Source organism: Lepidochelys kempii, chromosome 13, assembly GCF_965140285.1.
Source record: "Lepidochelys kempii isolate rLepKem1 chromosome 13, rLepKem1.hap1, whole genome shotgun sequence".
Classification (NCBI taxonomy): Eukaryota; Metazoa; Chordata; order Testudines; family Cheloniidae; genus Lepidochelys; species Lepidochelys kempii.
Genome location: NC_136392.1, coordinates 23168367 through 23189697, shown reverse-complemented (window position 1 = coordinate 23189697; position 21331 = coordinate 23168367). Strand labels below are relative to the sequence as shown.

The 21331-nt window shown below is 42.5% G+C and overlaps 1 protein-coding gene across 6 annotated transcripts in view; it reads right to left on the bottom strand.

The window, feature by feature from the left end:
• Positions 1 to 21331, bottom strand: part of ARHGAP40 (Rho GTPase activating protein 40) — a 74744-nt gene that overhangs the window by 10048 nt on the left and 43365 nt on the right. For 3 of the 6 annotated variants that reach the window (XM_078848186.1, XM_073309758.2, XM_078848187.1), the window contains 11 exons: positions 17739 to 17938; positions 12271 to 12491; positions 7784 to 7862; positions 6472 to 6632; positions 5271 to 5436; positions 4819 to 4910; positions 4631 to 4708; positions 4193 to 4352; positions 2381 to 2463; positions 1030 to 1236; positions 258 to 398 (listed from right to left, as the gene is read on the bottom strand). In XM_078848186.1, coding sequence (XP_078704312.1) covers positions 258 to 398; positions 1030 to 1236; positions 2381 to 2463; positions 4193 to 4352; positions 4631 to 4708; positions 4819 to 4910; positions 5271 to 5436; positions 6472 to 6632; positions 7784 to 7862; positions 12271 to 12491; positions 17739 to 17919 — 1569 coding nt within the window. In that variant the 5' untranslated portion in view covers positions 17920 to 17938. The remainder of the gene's footprint in view (positions 1 to 257; positions 399 to 1029; positions 1237 to 2380; positions 2464 to 4192; positions 4353 to 4630; positions 4709 to 4818; positions 4911 to 5270; positions 5437 to 6471; positions 6633 to 7783; positions 7863 to 12270; positions 12492 to 17738; positions 17939 to 21331) is intronic. The other 3 variants (XM_078848185.1, XM_078848184.1, XM_078848183.1) reach the window with 3 other exon arrangements.

Genomic DNA, 21331 nt, shown 5'->3' with positions numbered 1-21331 from the left:
TCAACCGCCAACATTTCAGATTTCCCTCCTCACACACAAGCCTGAGAGCCCATGGCATCTAGGCCACAGCATTTGCGCAGTTTAGTAAGGGGAATTGGGTGTGTTTTGCAGCAAGCCAGTGAGATAATGTTTTTGTCTGTTTCTCTTTAAATGTTGTTTAAGGAGAAATTTAACCCGTTGGCATACACTCATTGCTCATGAGGGGACCTTTAACGGGAAATCCTCATTCAACCCCATCCTCAGAGGGTTCAGCTTACTTCTGCCTGGTTCTTCTCCACTTTGTCCTTGTCTATGTGAATCTTCCGTAGCAAGTTTTTGATTCGTTTATCGTAGAACTGGTACCTCCGGCTGCTGCTCTCATTCAGTTTTCTCACTTGAGCTACCAGGAAAGAGGAGATCTAAGGGAAATAAAAACAAACCAATAAATAGAACCAATGGAGAGGGGCGTGTGGATGGATACATTCAAGGACTAGACAGTTATTCTATAAAGAAAGATGCTCAGAAAGCACTGGGCTTCAATATACGTTGACAGTTACACTGGAGCATGTGTAAGTTTTCCCTACATTGAAAGGTTGATAGGGTTAAGAGAACATAATGAGTGCAGGGTGGCACATTCCCACCCACTTTCAACGCTGAGGAAGAAGAATGCCTCCTAGAGCATCTGCAGAAAGTTACTTCTGCAATGTCCAGTGCTCTTTAGGGGACTTTTGGTGGCTTTGTTTCTTTTTAAACAGGTGGCTTTATACATATCTCCACAGGCCAGGTCACCTGCAGAGAAATCAGAGAGACTTTCAAAGACTTCTACTGTAAATAGGGAAAAGCCCCTAAAAAACAACATTCCGTAGGCATAATATTTTGCCTATGTGCCTTAAGAACAGCAAAGACAGCAACAGAGCTTAGCCAAACAACTTTTGTCTACAGAGCTCGGTTTCCTTTAAGATCTCCAGGATTATCTCATTCTTCTGAGTCACGTCCCGGGCTGGTTAATGCACAGATTGCTATCACCCAACAAACAGCCATGTGACTTACAGTCCAAAGCAAGTCTTGGTAATGGATCATCATCCGCACAACATCGGCTGCCCCCTCTGCCAGCTGTTTCTCCTTCCCTTCTGGGATCTTATTCGCCAGTCCTTTATGCATGAAGAGATTTGGAGCGATGACTGTGGAAACATTCCAGAGATTCATTTTGTTCTTTTTCTCCCTAGCAACCACTTTACTGAGAAATTCCAGCAGAGTCTGAAAGAGGGAGAAAGACATGTGTTTTCAAGACATCTGTGAACAGTACGATTCAGCAAACCTGCTTGGGCAAGTGCTGCGTGGCTTAGTTGGTTAATGTCAATAGCCTTTCATTTCTGGAGACCTGAATGCAAATCACAAGTGTAAGTGGGCTTGGTCGTCAGGTCCTAGCACTAAGAAGTCATCAATTAGTTGTACACCAAGCTGTGGTGGTGGCTTTTGGGGCGTCAAATCCATAAGTCAGGAAAGACAACAAGGCAGACAAGGTCTTCTTTCCTGACCCATGGAAGGCTGCATCCTTTGGAATTCACTCTGAATTTCAGATTCCAAAGACCCCTCAAAATTCAAAGCTTCACTCCGATGAAACAGACAAGCGTCTCCTGTTTCTACCCAAAACCATAAGCCATCCCAAGCTACCTCAGAACACTAGATCATTTGACCAATTGAGCCTGAGTTTTAAAGTTACAATAGTTCTGCAGGACTATGGAGATATAGCAACTTGATCATCTGGAGGCGGCAGTATCGGGTGACTTGGGAGATACTAGTGGGAATTAAGGACATGGCTTCTGCAGTACTCAGGACACCTGGGTCCCCAAACTGCTAGAAAACAGAAGTAAAAGCCAAATGTCCTGCACTGCCACAAAACTGCCCCAGAAACAACATTCTCTTGTTCAAAATTAGCTGCATAGGAGAGGAAGGGATTTTAGTGCAGTCTGATCCGTAGGGGGTAGAAAGTTAAAAGTTCTGCAGCACTTTTCTCCATGTTTTAAACAGATATTATATAAGAATCACAAAGATCAGCTGCATCTTGGTATCCAAGAGCTAAGGAGACTTTGGTCAATGGATATTCTAATAGGAAGAGCCAGATATTTAAACATGGGCATAAGAGATGCACCCTGACAAGGCATGACTCCTGCTGCTTCTGCATTTGCATTCATAACTTTGGCAATCCTACTCAACCCACACAGGAGTTTGTTTGGCTCCAGGCATCCACACCTAGACAAATTAATGGAGTTGACGCGAGATCAAAAGAATAAGTCCAGATTGCTTATACATCTCTTAATACATGAGGTATTAAGACATAGGTTCTCTGGAAGGATTCACATTCTCTCACACAACTGATACAGTAGAAGATGGTTATTACCTTTAGGGTGTTTCTGTTGGGCTCTGGCAGAATCAGGATAAGCAGGTTGAGAGCTTGCAATCTCTGCTTCAGGTCTGGGATATCTACAGGAGGGAGAATGTACTATGTCACATCAAACAGCAACAACATACATACAAAATAATCTGAGTCTAGTTAAACTCTAAATCCACCTGGCTCCCACATGGAATCAGAGTTCTGAACATGCTGGTTCCCTGTTGTGAAACACATACCACGAATATGGGAAAATCGCAGGGGTAAAACTTTCCAAAACATTTAAGTGATTTAGGGCTTGTCTACAAGGTACTGCAGTCTCGACTATGGGGGTATGATGTGTAGAACCCTCTAACTTGCCCCGTATTTAGTTTGCTTTAGTAGAATCATAGAATATCAGGGTTGGAAGGGACCTCAGGAGGTCATCTAGTCCAATCCCTGATCAAAGCAGGACCAATCCCCAGTTTTTGCCCCAATCCCTAAATGGCCCCCTCAAGGATTGAACTCACAACCTTGGGTTTAGCAGGCCAATGCTCAAAGCAGTGAGCTATCCCTCCCCCTGCAGCACACTCTGTAAACGTGACAGATGTTTAAATTGTTAATGTCCAAACCATGAGCGAGACCTGCAGGTGTAACACCGACAGACTGCAGTCGGCAGCGGATGGGATCGAATCTAGGGCTTCTGGAGCTTAGTGCATGAGCCTCTACCACATGAGCTAAAAGCCAACTGGCTGAGCTAAAAGCCATAGTAGGGTCTATAAAGGACAGTTAAAGCACTCTACAGTTCACACCCCCGAAGTTCAGACTGCAGGACCAGGCAGAGTAGCCCTTAGAAGCCTGAAGCCTACTGACTCTCCAAGAAACTTCAGAGAGTAAGTCACTTTTGAAAAATGACAATTAGGTTCCTAAATCTGAAGGCAAATTTTTCCAAAGAACCTCAGTACATTATTTCGATTCTAGGATAGGCACTACTGAAACGTGAGAGTGTTTTACAGAATTAACTGAGCTCGCAGCATCCCTGTGAATAGATAGATTGTAACCGTTTCAGAGATGGGTCAACAGAAGCACTGAGGTTGTGATTTGCTTTAATTAAGATAGCAACTCTGTGGCAAAGCCACTAGCAGCACCCAAGAAACCAGATTCCTAGAATGTGCTCCAACCGCTACTCCGTATTTTCTCCAGAGGCAGAGAGACAACACGTACAGAAAACTAGGGAACGAGTGAGTTTTGGGAGACAGCATTAATAAAAATTAACTAATTTAATAATGCATTTATATTCCACTACAGCACCTGCAAGACTTGAAAAATACACGACACTAGATGGATTGAAAAGTGAACTAGTGCCACATTCTTCTGTGTTTATGGAAGCAACACGTTTTGAGACAAAAGCCATGTTCTAGCTGAGAACCAGGAGGGGGGATGGGAGGGTGGGTGTCTTGTCCAGAGGTGAGCAATCCATGTGTTAGGGCAGGCTATGGAGGACGCATTGTGGTCCATGGAGTGGGGGAGGGGGTGGCAAAGGACTGGGATTCAGGAGAGCTGGTGTCTATTCCTGGTTCTGCCGCTGACCTACTGTCTGACCTGGAGCAAGTCACTTCCTCTGTCTGTGCTTCTATTTTCCCTCCCATCCTTTATCAGTCTTATCTTAGAGGCTAATTTTTACCATGCGTTTGTACAGTGACTGGTACAACAGGGTTGCTGATCGGAGTTGTGGCCCCTAGGTGCTACGGTTACACCAGTAATAAATAATACTATTGGGATACTTGAGTGCCATGCAAAAACCAAGGCTGCTAAGGCCAGGCTGCTTGGAAAAGGACTCACTTTGCACAGCAGCAAACGCCGGCAGATACTCGGCTGTCAACAGAGGGGTGGGCAGCTCTCGAATGAACCTCTTCAGTAAGCCAGACACATCGTTCTGGCGGACCTCATCCCAGCGGAACAGACCAGTATAGAAGTCACTTTCCAGCTTTTCCCCCAGGCTCTGTATAGGGAGGAAACACCCCATCACTTTCACTAACGAACAGAACGGGAATCCAACCAGAGGATCTTGCACAGGGCAACCCCTCAACAAGGCACACACTGCAGAGTGCCTCACAAGGTAGGCTACTAGCAGGCTCCCCAGCAGTGAGTTCTCCCTATTGTGTTGGCAAGGTGAGTGGGGATTGTTTTAAATAAGGCTGATACCATAAATAAAGCTCATGCAACATGACCACTTGACATGTAGGCCCATACTTTACAGTGTTACCCAAATGACTGTACCTTAATCCTGGTCTGCGACCCTGAAACTCTCAGGATGCCTTCAGTGTCAAGCCCTTTCTTTTCCAAACATGACAGCAACTACAAGGGAAACAGAAAGCTCTCAGCTAAAGATCTGAAGGCAGCCGTTTCAGCTTATGGTTCAAGACCAAGGAGCCATCACGTGCAAGTGAACTCTAAAGATAACTTACTGCTTGGAGAATCAGCGGGACCTTGGTGTTGGGGATGAGTTTTTGGTCATTTTCCAACAAAGTGCTGAGTGGAACTCCAAAGAGTCGATTCTCTGCATTAAAGGACAATACAGATTGTAATTCTTTACTACAGTTATAAATCAAAAGGGGCATTTCTTCTATTGCAAACAAGAACTACACTTTATCAATACCCAAGTTGCTGGAGGAAAGAGAGGAACAGAAGCTACAACGGTAATTAGCAGAGCAAGGGAATAGGGGAGAATCACAGAGAGCAGCCGTGAGAAACATGGACCCATGTTCTGATCTCAAGTGACAGCTCTGCAAGTGTGTCAATATCTCAATAGCCTTCAGTCTGGATTTACGTTGGTTAGACTAAGGGAGTCTGTAATGAAGTCTAGTGTTACCGAGACCCATTGTTCAGCTTTGATCACAAGAACTGAGATAGAACTGACCTTTTGCCTTTTGTTTGGCTGCCTTGTTCCTCTTTAACTCCAAGCCCAGGATGTCACAGAGAGCCGTCAGCTCAATCAGGGCCAATGTGGGGATCTTCTTCATGTCCTGTGGAGATAAGTCTCCTATCCGGGTCACTCCCAGCCTGCCCTTAGGGATCTTAAACTGCTAGGGAGAAAGAATGGAAGAAAGTTTGTAAGGTTTGATGCAGATAATTCTGTTGATTTTCTTGTGTCTTGAATTCCTTTGTGTCCCTACCACTTCCTTCCACTGCTCTTATGGCTGTAAATCTGCCTCTCACCAGCCACAAACCACTGCCCAGGAATACCACTCACTACTTCTGCTTCACCTCCAGGGAAGTTCTTATCCAGGCATTCACCACCTCTTGTCTCCACTACTGCAATCACTTTCTCTGGGGTTGCCCCAGAGTCCTAAACTGAAGGTTTCCTAGCAGCTGTAAAGTTTCATGCTGCAGCCTGCTTTGCATCCAGAGCTCTCAATAGTGTAGCGGAACGAGTTGAACGAGTAGCTCAGCTACTTGCAGTGTCAAAATGCACCACCACCGGTTTGGATGGGACTTAAATCAGATTACAATTTCAGGGTGGATGCACATAAGACAGGCTGATAATTGCTAAAAGTGTGTTTTAAATAAATAAGATTTGTTACGCTCTGGAAGAGCTTGCTCCCTTCAGCATTGCTTTTCCTTGATTGCTGTCTTATTTGGGATCCCAATTTCGTCAGGCAAATTCAGTACACAAGACCATCCCAATCCACTGTAGCACTTAGAAAGGGGCCCAATAGCTTAATTCGGCTTTGACAGAGTCTCTTTTCCTATGCAAGTCAAAATTCCCCAACATGTACCTTGGGTCTGGTTATTATCCTTCCTCTAATGTACAGTGAAAAGAGGAAATGCAAGTGGTCCAAACACCAACAATGCAGAACTGTAGGTGTTACATCAGCTAAGATTTGATGCAGAGATACCACCTTTCCTGACTTCTACCACAACACAGTTCCTTTTATTTATCATTGCATTACAAGCACATGAACTCCCCCATTCACACGTACACAGTTCTGCTATGCTTACCCAGAAGTCTAACCTGTTTAATACCCTGAAAACACAAAGTGAACTAAGTTCCCAAGGCTTCTCTCTATAAGAGGGGAGTTCAACAGGTTCTGAGGGGAGAAGTGCCTTAAAGCCCTTACAGTTAGGGCGCTCTCGTCCTTTATCCTCCTAGACTCCCGTACAAATGATCCCTTGAGCAAAATGGCTGCTTGCTCCGAGTAGGCAATGTCAGTACAGAATATCTCCTCTTTTCCAGGGCTTCCGAGCATGCAAGGAAAATCCTGGAGTCCCCTTGAATCTGCTATGGATAAAAGAATCTCTTAGTTGAGGAAGTTTGGAAAGCAAAGGGGACACATGGGCAAACTAACCTAGGAATGTGTATTAAAGTGCAAGACTTGTGGAGCCACCATAAACAAACAACTTCCGTGGGTATTTGAGCTGGGCAAGGTTTGTCAGCACACAGTATTATGTCCATGTTCAACAGGATAGACTGGCTTAAAGTCATATTATATCTACGATCTACCAGGTCAGCGACACGCAAGATGTCTAAGACGACCTTGAAATGAATGAATGTCTAGATGGACAACTTCTTAAATATAAGACACACAATTGATTTTGGTATGATAGCATGCGTTAATCTCAAACTACTTATTTTCACAATCCATAGCAACTGCCCAGGTCTGTAACAATGTGATATTACTCCATAAACTTTATCCTCTAAAAAAACCAACACTACACAACACTATTTTTGCATTGGGACAGGTCTAGCAAACCCATGACAGATGAAATGTTTGGGTTAAAAAAATCTAGGCCAACGCTCTGCCATTACCAGATGGCACTGAACCTAGATATCATAGCACGTAGGATGTGTGTTACATAAAGATAACACTCTTCTCAGAACCTTTAATACTGGAGGCAAAGCCGTTTAAGAATTTAGATTAGAAGCCTTTCCCTCCTGGATTTTTAGCCCTACCTAGGAATTTCCTTGCTGTTGGAGATGATAAACAAAGGTCAATTCATGTACGCAGTTGCACATTATCTGAATATTGTGTTTGCCAGGTTGACTCCAAAGTCAGTTACTAATTCAAAGTGTAAACAAGTGCTGCACTCCCTGACTTCTTTTAAGCCAAGGATCAATTAGGAAAACCCGAAACTTGAACAGTTCTAAACCTTGGCCTTTGCATACGTGAAAGGAGAGAAATTAAACAGCAGAGTGAATTATATCTCATGTGTATGTTTTAATCCCTTATAAAGGGATGAGATTCTGATGGAAGTGGTGCAGGTACAGCTCTTAGTTTTCCACTGCTGCTAACAAAGAAGGCAGAGGGATATTTGCTTGTGTTTTTATATTGTGAAAAAGAGCTTATCATAGATGCTCTGTTCCCAAAACATACTCCCTTCCTTAACGTCAATGACACACTGTAGATTTACAATACAGTAAAACCGCCTTACGTTTCTGAGCGTAGTTTGAAGTCTCCACACTGTGCTGACACCGATTCTTGTCGGATTCCTCCATCTCCACTACCATCTCCTAGAAAAAAGGATGGAACACAATATGCCACATGCAGAGCAGATAAGAGACCAACATGGGGCATCCTCGTTTTGGCAAAAAGTAACATGCCAAATAATCTTGCTCTCTACCATGGAAGAGCTATAACAATGCCATTTGGTTGAGTTGAAATCTGAAAGGTCTGAAATCTGAAAGGTCTGTCATGGATGTGACAATCACTTAAAAACTGCTATGAAATAAAATGCTTCACAAACCTCAGGGTACATGTCTTAGTTTTAGAGTATCTATAGCTACTTTCTTCAGCAGCAGAAACCTGCAATTAGCACTCCTCTCCCTGCCCCTCCCTCCATAACCCGTACACTCACACCATTGTTAAATCACCAATTCTTACTCTTTCACAGCTTCAGGAGTCAGTGGACATATCTATTTAGTTTAAGTGTTCTAACTGTCTGTCAAAATGCACCAATCAGCAGTCAGTTTTCATTCAAACAGCTCCTGTGACATCCACCCACAGCGTGATCTATCTATGGAATACTGGCCTTTGAGGAGAAGTCACTTTCTTCAATTATATGCCATTTAGCCACATGGATGAAAATGCACTAAGCAGACTAAGCAACACAATGTTTCCCTTTTGTCTGCTCTACAATAATGCATCTCTTTGCCACAAGTTATATAGGTCCCTGAAGTGACATGTGTCTAAAAAATTAGTGTGATCCCAGATGCCTCCTAAGGACATGCTGATAAAATCCCATGGTCAACAGAGCTGGCTGTGAAACAGGAAAAAATATTTTCATTCAAGTTTTTTACCTCAAAAACTTTAATCAAGACCTTCTAATTAGCTCCAATTGCAATGATCTTAGTGTCCAGTTAACTCAGCAATAAAGAATAAGGAACCTATGCTGAGCCATTGCAAATAAGTAAAATCATCCAGGCGCAGAGAAAGATTTTACTTCTTTTCTTGAACAAAATACATGGTTGATTAACCTTGGATATAGCTGGCCAGTGACTTAGCAACTACAGTCCTGTACCTAACAAGCACACAGAATGACATCAGAGTACCATGGTCCTTTCCAACCTGGCGTGCCTATTTTGTGAACAATGCGGGTGCATGCATGTGTGTGAAAAGCTATGCTAGAAATGCAAGTTGTTTTGAGGACTAAAAATGCTGCTTCAGAGATGTAAATAGGAGGTCAAGGCAGACTGCAATGCCACACCCACTGAAAATACCGGTAGAGAACTCAGATAAGGAAATTTTGTCATTGTGAAGCAAATTAAGAGTCCTTGCTGGTTTTGATCTATTGGAGCATGAGTGGTTCCTTCATAGGCCCTGAACCTGCCCCTACTGAAGTCAACAGCTGGACTCCCATTGACCGCAAAACTGCAGGATAACTCTCACCGTTGACATATTTATTGGGCATAATACTTTCCTTAGATCAAATGTGGCACCTAGAATTCACAGTAAGAACAGCATTAGAAACAGGAGGAAACATGCATCTGAAGGGGAACAGGAACATGGGCGAGGGTCTGATCATAGGACCAGGAGCCAGGTTTGCAATTGTTAGTCTCTGCCTCTTGCACTGACTTTTTTCTGAGTGAGATAGTTTTGTGATTAAGGCAGTGGACGAGGAATCACAGGATCTGGGTTCAAGACTTGGAATGCAGTGAACTTCCTGTGCGCCTGTTGGAAAAATCAGATTACCTCTATATGCCTCAGTTTTCTCATCTGTAAAGTGGGGATAATATTCAACCACCATACAAAGGGGTATTGTGAGAGCTCATGTTTGTGGAAGCACCAGGAAGACAAGACATGCTAAGTATATTTGTTTGTACAGGGCTCCCACAATCTTCAGCAGGAAACCCACACTTGCATTGGAAGGCAGAAGTTGGCCCAACGTTCAAGATGTTCTGTGAAAAAAACGGGCCTGCTCCAAAGCTTATTGAAATCAATGGGACTCTGGATCAGGGTCTGTAAAAGGGTACTAATCAACACATTATACAAGTTGTTTAGGATCCCATGGCATTAAAATACAAAGAATTAAATATTACAAATAAAGACACTGATTGCTCTTTAATGACCCGAATTAAGGATTTGGTATTTCCCCTGCAATGGAGGAGAGTATCGCAAAACTCAGAAGAGAGAACAGATTAATTTCCCTTTTTATTTTAAGTGCTTATGATTTCATCTTCTCTTGCAATAAGGGGAAGAAAACCCAGGAATATGGAATTCAGGTCTTGGCAAGTCAGTAAAGGAGGAACAAGTTTTCAAAGAGCTAGCTTTAAAATATACTTATTTGCAGTTTTTAGCTTTGCTCACCCTGTCCAGTACATTTTGCTAATGTTTGGGGATCTTAAACACATGACAGCAAAGCTTTGAAGTCCAACAATATTGATACAGAGAAAACATGAATAATTCCAATGGCTCTAACCAGAGCCTGTAGAATGATGTCTATGAATCTTGCTTACAGCTAGAAATGAGATGGAACATTCTGTTTTCTTATCAAGTTAAAAGCTATTTAAATAAGCAGGTTTAGTATCTTTGAATGTGCACACATTATACCAAATATTTTAAAGCGTGAAGCTTGATCTCAGTTGCATGGATTATCAAACGCAAATATTAGCAATGTATCAAATGCACACAGGAGACTGATATTTATAAGCTCAGCAAATGCTTTAGGAGACATGGAAAATGGAATTTCACAAGAGCCAATGGGATCACATTACATTTGTTGCTGATAAGTCAGAACTAAAACATTCAGCATTAAATTTTCAGAAAAGCAACTAGATTGGACCCCAGAGCACAAACAGTTACTGTAGCTCCACAGAGGATAACCAGACAACCTGATCCTAGGGGCTTTATCTTAAATATGCACCTTTACCCTCCCACCCCCTGAAAAGGTGTCCCAATTTTTCCACACTTGCTATCTGGTCACCCTAGCTGCACATGCAAAATGACTACATGTGTGCTGTCACCCACTTGTGCATGAACAAGAACATTCTGCATTTATACAGGATTATTCATAACCCTATCTCCGTGCAATTAAGCGTGCTAGAATTATCTCAACCTAAGAACAGTGAGAAATCTACAGCTAACATCTGCCACTGGTTTTCAGCCTTATATTAAGGAGACACTAGTTTATTTTTCCAGCATGTATTTAAACAAACATTTATACTACTAGTGTGTTCAACTGAAACCTATCAGAAAGGTCATCTGGAGAAGTATGAAGGAACAGCTCATTCCTGCAAAAGGTCTGAGTTATAAGGATGACACCAGGCTAGGCTCAGCTTGTATAAATGAGTATTCCAAATTTTTAAAAGGCATCAGGTGGAAAGGAAGGAATTGGGCAACTTCTTTTGGGTAAGCTCCCTGGGTTAATTCTCTAGCAAGTCCACTTTCTAGGGCTCGTAATGAGGTAGGTTTAAGGACTGTGCTATCCTGCCTAATGCTTTTTAAAAACCGACTGATACTAGCAAGTCTCTGAAGGCAAATTAATTGGAAGAGGAGCAATTAATCCAAATGTCCCACTTTCATGGGACTAAGTTCAGGAACATGTTAAATGGGGCCTGTATTATGATCCATTCTCTCACTCCTGACTAGGACACTGGCCCCAAACTCCATAGCAAATTATAAATTAATACCTCTTCTCCCTACCCTTTGTGTCCATGTGGTCTGAGCTCTCCGAGGACTGCGTACATGCATAGTGGGTGCCATGATCTCAGCTGCGGCCTCTAAGTGCTTTTGGAATACAAGTAAAATACTAATGTTCCATGTATGACACAAAAACATTTCATGAATTCAGATCTGACCAACACAGTTAACAACAAGGAGTCACTGGTGTTGCAAGCTCTGGAAAGAGGCTCCTACTTGTCGACTATGTACTGGAGTATTAAACATAACAGAGATCCCCACCACTAAGGACATTAACTAAGGTGCTTGTTGACGGTCTGCAGGAAAGCTATGGACACAGAAACAGCCCCTCAATGCAGGCAGCGTTAAGGCACATTGGCAGAAGACAGGTTTCAGAGTAACAGCCGTGTTAGTCTGTATTCGCAAAAAGAAAAGGAGTACTTGTGGCACCTTAGAGACTAACCAATTTATTTGAGCATGAGCTTTCGTGAGCTACAGCTCACTTCATCGGATGCAAAGTCTGCTGCAGTTTCCACGGTATGCATCCGATGAAGTGAGCTGTAGCTCACGAAAGCTCATGCTCAAATAAATTGGTTAGTCTCTAAGGTGCCACAAGTACTCCTTTTCTTTTTGCGAATATTTTACATTATAACTGTAACCCTGAGGTGCAAACTCTGCAAGTTATATTTCCGCTTAGGCTCAAAGGTGAAATGCTGCTTCAGTCATATAACCCCACAGAGCCAGAAAGCCAAAGCGGCTGCTAGGACACATGGAAACATTCTGGAAGTCAGTAAAGCAACATACCTCGGAGCTGGCCACACCAAAAATGTCTCTGACGTCACGCACGGGCGGTTTGTTCTTCTTCCGCCGTGACCGTGAGTAAGTATCCAGCCTTCGCTGCACGGCTGCAGCCTGGGTCTTGGTCAAGGTGGAGAGCAGCACTACATTGTCATTGTCTGAGGTGTTGTCCCCAATTAGGTCAGAGAGGCCTGCATCCTGTAGCCACTCAGCTTCGGCTTCTCCCTCTGAGAGGCAAGGGATGAGGAGAAAGGCAGTGAGAGAGCAGGGTAACACTATGAACTAACAGATACAGTCTGGACAAAGCAGGGCTAGAAAGACAGTCAGACATGCCAAAAATCCCAACAGCTCATTTCATTTGGGTCCCTCAAGGATTGTTTCTCCTGAGCTGCCAATTTATGAAATCTAGAGGGCTTTGAGCCACGGCCCTGGGTTGGGGATGGATCCAAGTGACATCACCCCAGAGGGCACAAGGAGAGACTGGGCTTATCAATTAGGGTTGGGGGGTGTGGAGGGACATGCCCATTGCAAAAGCTGCAGCCTAAACTCCCCTCTGCAGCTGGACAGCTCCACTGAGCTATGGGGAGAAAAGGTAGGGCCCTGCTACCAACAAGTCCGCTTTGGGGGTGGGGGGAGGCTAATGCCACATCGTTCCCTATTGAAGGCTAATCTTTACGCTCTGACAGTGCACTGGCTGTGATTATGGCTGAACACTGTGGGGATGAGGATGGGGGAGCAAAACTTGTGCTCTCCCATTGCACAGCTGCCCGCCACAATCTGGCCTCAAAGGAACTTCCTAGGCAAAATTCTGCCCTGTCATAAAGCAGCACTCCACTCAGTGAGTGCACTGGGGTCGGCACCAGTTCACTCCATCTGATCCACTGACAGCTTCCTAGCACAATCAATCAAGAGAAAAGCTGTTAAAACACAACAACAACGGATATTCCCTAGGTGGCTTTTATGCTCTTACTATTTAGATTGTTCCTTTAACAGCAAGATACATAGTTAGATTTACCTCAGGATATATCCAGATTCTGCCTGGATTCAATTTTATCATCTTTTATTTAACTTCTTATGTGCAGTTATCTTGGTGCAGTAACATTATTTTTTTACCACCACAGTTTATTTGCCATTACATTTCAAGTGGGCCCAGACATCCTTGCAGTATCGATACATACAGGTAAAATTAAGTTAAGTTATGTATTTAATTTACAACTATATTCATTTAAAATATATATATACACACACTACTATAGTCAAAGCATGTTATGGGTCCAAAGTGAAGCTCTCAGAAGTCAAGATATCCCAAATGTAAAGTTGTCTGCAAAAACTTCACCCTGTCCCCTTCTGCAAATGAATGAAGTCTGAGGACATGGCATATTTTTCCTGCATAACTCATTCGGTGTGCAGCTCAGACAGTGCTATGAGAATGAGGCAGCTGTTTGAACTCTGAGGATAAAAATATTCATGTGTAGTTTCAGCCTTAATACACTGTTTGCCATACAGCCTCCTCTCTTCCTCAGCCCGGTCTCTGCATACCACGCTTATTCACTATAGGGAGGTTCACAGACATTCTGTACTTATCCATTTACAAACATGGCCAAAAAATCACTATTGAACTGACTAAAGAGGGGATATTTGTTCATGCACTTCCTCTGACAGAAACTGATATTTCCTCTTCTGGGACAGCTGCTCAAGCAGACCATGACTGTCCACTCTATTATACCGTATGTCTGTTAAATGTTTTTATAGGAAGTACCCCAGCCTTGTGAAGTTAAATTCACCTAACAACTGGATAAAGCTAACATCTCATCACATAGCCTTAAAAAGAAGTATACTGAAGTAAAAGAATCCATATAATGAAAAAAGAGGAGACAGCTCATTATGGAGTCACAGTGCAAGATATTTTCCACGCTAACCCTTATTTTCTAACTTGGTGAAAACAGAACAGAAACAAGTATCACTTGCTTTGTAGTCTAGATTTACTATTCTGAGGTTCAACTTGGCCAGGAAGATTTGTGAGTTCCCATTTTGTCAGAGAGCCATTTTTGCTGGAAAAAACGGACAAAAAAAATGCAGCCAGCTCTATGTTAAGCCCCCAATCCTATAAACACCTGTGCACATGAGTAGTGCCACTAAATTCAATGGGAACTCAGATGTTTGAGGTTACTCATGTATTTGCAGGACTGGAGCCTTAATCTAATCTAATTGAAGAGCCTTGCACTAGACTCCTTATTCTGACAAAAATCCTGACCTTTGAAGTCAGTGGGAGCAAGGTGTGCACAACAGGGCCTTAGTTTATTAAATTTTGGTGGTGAGGAGAAATGTCAGTGTAATTTTTGCAACTCTGAAAGTTTCCAATTCCACTCATAACAGGAAACAAAACTGGCACACACAGCTAATTCGGTATCTGATTTATGGTCTTCTGTTAAACCTACTGGCCTGTCTGATGCATCCAAAGTATCTTGGATATAATTCATCTAAATAATTTCCATTTAATAACCTTTTGGCTAAATTACATTTACTGCTGGCATATAAGGAAACAAGTATGACTGGTTATTTCTCTGGGAAACTCCATTGGGAGGAACTGTCCAGTACACAGGTTCATGAAAATCTGGCCTTGGTGATTTAATTTGGAGAATAATTTCAAGGCTGACCCAAGCTACACAGATGCTAGATAGAAAACATTCCCAGGGAGAGAAGGGAAATATGTAACTGAGCAACATAAGAATGGCCATCCTGGGTCACACCAAAGGTCCATCCAGCCCAGTATTCTATCTACCAACGGTGGCCAATGCCAGGTGCCCCAGAGGCAGTGAACCTAACAAGTAATGATCAAGTGATCTCTCTCCTGCCATCCATCTCCACCCTCTGACAAACAGAGGCTAGGGACACCATTCCTTATCCATCCTGACTAATAGCTATTAATGGACTTAACCTCTATGAATTTATCTAGTTCTCTTTTAAACCCTGTTATAGTCCTAGCCTTCACAACCTCCTCACGCAAGGAGTTCCACAGGTTGACTGTGCACTGAGTGAAGAAGAACTTCCTTTTATTTGTTTTAAACCTGCTGCCCATTAATTTCAATTGGTGGCCCCTAGTTCTTATATTATGGGAACAAGTGAATAACTTTTCCTTATTCACTTTCTCCACACCACTCATGATTTTATATACCTCTATCATATCCCTCCTTAGTCTCCTCTTTTCCAAGATGAAAGTCCTAGCCTCTTTAATCTCTCCTCATATGGGACCCGTTCCAAACCCCTAATCATTTCAGTTGCCCTTCTCTGAACCTTTTCTAACGCCAGTATATCTTTTTTGAGATGAGGGGACCATATCTGTATGCACTATTCAAGATGTGGACGTACCATGGATTTATATGAGGGCAATAAGATATTCTCTGTCTTATTCTCTATCCCTTTTTAAATGATTCCTAACATCCTGTTTGCTTTTTTGACTGCCGCTGCACACTGCGTGGACGTCTTCAGAGAACTATCCATGATGACTCCAAGATCTTTCTCCTGATTAGTTGTAGCTAAATTAGCTCCCATCATATCATATGTATAGTTGGGGTTATTTTTTCCAATGTGCATTACTTTACATTTATCCACATTAAATTTCATTTGCCATTTTGTTGCCCAATCACTTAATTTTGTGAGATATTTTTGAAATTCTTCACAGTCTGCTTTGGTCTTAACTATCTTGAGCAGTGTAGTATCATCTGCAAACTTTGCCACCTCACCGTTTACCCCTTTCTCCAGATCCTTTATGAATAAATTGATTAGGATTGGTCCTAGGACTGACCCTTGGGGAACACCATATGGAAGACACATGGATCTGGGAATTTAAAGAGAACACTGGCCATCATGAACACACCTTTTGAGATGTAATTTAGCCAAAAATAGTAGTCATAAAGGAATATTACCCTGAATTACCTAAAGAGATTTAGCCCATCCTGCATTGGACTAAAATATGTTGTAATCCCAAAAGCTAAGAGAAAATTTCTGACACATGGGTTTCAAAGAAGCTGCAAGAAGAAAGGGTTTTCCCTTGTACAGACCTCTTTCTTAGACATATGGCAAAGTCACTGAGCTTCAAGCTGGGCAGGAGACAAAGAACTTCTGAGATTCAGTAATCTCAATCTTTGTAACTTCAGTTTAGTGTCAGCCCAGCACTGCTTTCTACAATACACAAGTTTCTTGATGTCTTTTATCACATTCTCTCTTTCTGGGGGGAAAAAAAAACTGCTCCTAAAAATGCCCATTTAATTCTACATGCTTGTGACTGGACAGCTGGGGCAGTTACTAGTATTGAAGATCGTGAACTATGAGGACTGGGGAGGCAGCACGATGAACAGGTTATGATTTAAATACAATTTCAGAAGCATGAAAAGCTGCCATCTTCCTTCCCACACACAGTGCCACAGAAGGACTTATGAGGGGCTTTGGGAGTACCAGGAGAGCCAAATAACCAGAAGGGTCCAGGCCATCTTACATGCATGAAGTGCCTTGCTGACAGTTTGTGGGGGAGTTCTATGATTAATTTTTCCAGAGGAGATAAACCACTTCCTCTCAGGAAAGAATCAGGATATTTTTCATTTGTGTCAGCATTTTGGGGAGCTCCTCATCTGTACATAGCCCTCAGTTTGTTTCTGTTATTGTTATTTGTTGTTTGCTAAGCTCCAACCACATGCCCTGCAGCGTATACTGCTTTAGCAGTGCTTTAAACTGCAGTCTGGAATCCAAGCTCTTCCTTTGCACTTCATTATCGGCAAAAAACGTTCAGTGCTCTCTCTTTTGCTACACAAAGATTTGAAGACCTCATGCTACAATGCCATCTAGTGGGCTAGACTGACTGCAAGGAGAAAGTATCAGAGGGGTAGCCGTGTTAGTCTGGATCTGTAAAAGTGGCAAAGAGTCCTGTGGCACCTTATAGACTAACAGACGTACTGGAGCATAAGCTTTCATGGGTGAATACCCACTTTGTCAGATGCCCAGAAGGGACTATTAGATCTAGTCCAGGGGTGGGCAAACTACGGCCACGTCCAGCCAGTCAGATCTTTTAATGTGACCCTCAAGTTCCCATCTATCTTTCATAAAGGCCCCCTGTCTTGAAGGCACCACTTCCCTTGGTAGTTTATTCCAACGGTTAATCACTTGCACTGTTAAAAATTTGTCCCTTAATTCTAGATGAGACCATGCTGCACAATTCCTTTCGCACCCCAGAATATTTTTGCTCTTTTCCCCATCCAAATAGCTGCCCCTACTCTTTATCCCCCCTCCCCAAATGGTAATAGGTAAATCTATCAAAAAGTACCTATGTACTTAAATGACTCAGGAGCCTACATCCCATGTTCAAAATGACTCAAATACAAAGGTACTTTTCAAAACTTTACCCAGTGAGATTTGTTCCTTGCCAATGACATACATTTTCCTTTCCATTGCTCCCTCTACCCATATTCCCAGTGACCTACCCTCTGGGGTTTTGACATCTGTAAGGTTGCACTCCTCTTGCTCAGCTTCTGTGCTCTGTTTGATATTCTCCACCTCCAGCCAAAAATTGTCCATTGACAAGCTGTCCAAATAATCTGCTCTGGAATTCATGCACTCCGACAATGGGGGCTCCATAGAACTCTTCTGAGGAAACTGGCTCATTTTGCAAGGGCAACTTCTGCTGTGGAGAGAGGAAGGAAATAAATTAAATAAACTGATATCTGGGCTTGACTTTCATGCCGAGTGAGAATAAGTCAACACTTCATGATTAATGACTGCAACAACCAAATAAAGATAAGTGAGCGACATCCTATTGTTTTTGTTTAGTGATAATAGGAGGTTGAAAGCTGGAAACAGGCTCATTAATTAATTAGTCTAGCTACATGCACTATGACGCGAGTGGCAGTAGTAACAATGCACGTTTCCTTTGACTGTCTTTCCGACGACCTAATACGGAATACCCATCAGTGTAAGTAAGGAGTAACAAAATCTCATACTAGCTCCGGTCAGCTAAGCTGTAGGCCTCCCCAAAGAAAGCTACAGTCCTATTGAATGTGGGACTGTTAGTGCAAACTAGGTACCTTTTAGAGCGTGCCAGCAGAGTCTACATGGGGCAGTCAGAGCACAGGACTTTAGAGCGCTCTACAAATCACACCCTTCTGGTACACTTAGCCAGTGCTGCATAGACAAACTGTGATGTTGCACCCCATAATTCTTTATGGAAATATGCTTATGAATGTAAATCTAACATAACCGGAATATGTTTTATGCTACATATGCCATGTAATGTTTTTGCAAAGGTTATGACCTACTGAATATATTTATTCTATTTGTATGCATGTGTCATTTTTGTATTTGAAGTTATGAATATTGGCTGTGTACTTGTTTGAGTTTAAGTAGCCATAGTAAAGCATTTGGTTAGCTTCTTGAGAAAGGAATGTGCAAATTAAGTGCCCAATTAAGAAACACTTAACTGACAATAGATCTTGGAAGACTCCAATTTACATAAAAGGTCTTCCTGAAGACATTAAGATAGCATGTGGGCAATGGCTGCTGCCTGTAAAAACTGAGTCATGCATGGACATGTAACTAGCCTATGTGACTCCAAAACTCCATCTTGGAGCTGGATTTTGCATAGAAGAGAGGAGGGGGTCTCCACCCACAAGAGAAAGTCTATTTAAGCCCCTGGGAGACCCCTCCATTTTGTCCTCAGCTGGCTCAAGAGAAAGCCTCGCCATCCACAAAGGACACCCAAAAGAAACTGGAACAAATGACAGTAACCACAGGGGTGTGAGTGATTGCTGGACCCAGACTAGGAGGCTACTTTGTAAAAGAAGCTTACACGAACATCTCTGAGGGTGAGGTTTCATCTGTAATCACTTTCTTACTGTATTAGGCATAGGCTTGTGTGTTTTATTTTATTTTGCTTGGTAATTCACTTTGTTCTGTCTGTTATTACTTGGAACCACTGAAATCCTACTTTTTGTATTTAATAAAATCATTTTTTACTTATTAATTAACCCAGAGTATCTATTAATACCTATGGGGGGGAGGCAAACAGCTGTGCATCTCTCTCTATCAGTGTTATAGAGGGCGAACAATTTATGAGTAAAACAATTTGGGGTTTGACCCCATTGAGGGTTGGGCATCTGAGTGCTGGAGACAGGAACACTTCTTAAGCTGTTTTCAGTTAAGCCTGCAGCTGTTGGGGGATGTGGTTCAGACCTGGGTCTGGGTTTGCAGCAGACTAATGGGTCTGGCTCAAACCAGGCAGAGCACTGAAGTCCCAAGCTGCCAGGAGAAACAGGCTCAGGGTTAGTCTCAGCATACCAGCTGGAAGCTCCAAAGGGGTTTCTGTGATCCAACCCATCACACAAGCCTTAGGAGACCAAATACAGAGACCAGAATTACTCCCCAGTTGTCTGCCGAGCAGCAGGTTATTAGGCTTTAAGCAAAGATACTTGATCTATTTTGACAATAGAAGATGCTCTAGGCATAGTCTCAGGAAGTGAGCGTTTAGGAATTAAACACTGCCACAGCACTCAAAGTGAGCAAGAGCAGAGTAGATTTTTCACAATGGCTTTGACAACTTGATGGTTACAGAACCTGGATTCAGCCCCAGTCCCTACACCAGTTGATCGACGCTTGCCTGATTTCCATAGGTATTCCCAAACTTCTTGAAGGAAAGTGATTTTAGATCATTCCAGACTCAGAATGCAAATCTTTTGTAGTGCAAGCAATATATGCAACAGAGACAACCAAAAAATGAGCACACCACTCATTTTACCACAAGCTATATAAACTGATTTAGCCCTATGTAACCTACTAACTAGTAATGATAACACTGAACCTCTATGTTATGTCACAGAGATTTTGCCATTATCAAACTCTGCATTTTAGAGGGCTGTCACTAGCTCTACGGGTGAAATCAGTGTTGCCAACTCTTGTGGTTTTATCACAAGTCTCACAATAGTTGGTGTTTTCCTTGAAGCGACAGCTCCTGCAGTCACACGATTATGTGAGAAACTAAACTTTCATTTTAAAAAAGAAATCACGGTCAAGGAAATAAAACCTAAAGGCTCAAAAACCAAAGAGTCTTTACCCCAATACTTTTTTTTAAATCTCTGTGCTTAAGCCAATCATGATTTTTGGGGACCCAGTTCATGGATTGCTGTTTTTAAAACATTTGGGACTCACAGTACTGGGAATTAGTAAGAGAAGCAAAACAACTAGGACCTGCTGAACAAACAGTGCACTGATATGATTCCATGAAAGGGAAGTTCAAGATACTAAAGCCCTATTAGGTCACCCAGCCACCCCCCGATGAGTGTCTGCTTCCCCTCCCCAGCTGTTGAAAGTTGTATTGCTCTGACAGTCACAAAGTAAGAGACTAGCGTTTGCATGTTTGGGAAGTCCCCTAGAAAGGAGAGAAATGCTTACAAAAGGGATCGGATAACCAGCTCTTAAGAAGAGGAAACGAGCATATTACGGTAGGAGTTGGGGAGATGAAAAAAGAAATATCCTTCCCTATTGACCCAAATCGAGTAGTTCTGCTTGGTATTCCCCTACACCAATTCCAAATAAAAGTAATGGTCACTTGATCAAACACTTGCCTCGGTGATCAGATCTGTTTCTCATTCTACAGTGGTCATTGGCTTCACTAAGGAAGTATTTCTAGAGAAACAAATGACAGCTCGCAGCTCTTCAAAGTGAAATCAAATTGGAGTCAGGAACACAGAGGAATATATATCTGCATACACACCACAGATATTGATATGTAAATATGCACAAGTAATCACATTTAAATATGTATACACAAACCACACGACTTAATTCTACATTTGATCCCATTACAGAAAATAAAAACATAAGGTGTACAAGAGAATCTGGACACTGAATCAAGGACACATCTCCTTGCTTGCCCTGGGAGGGACAGTAGAAGACATTTATTCACACGATTCTGAATAAAGAACCAGCCCCACATGGTTAATTACACTGATTCCCACCCAACCCCAGAAACTTAGAACATCCCTTTTTTCCTGACCTATTTACACCTGATGTGTAACTGACACCA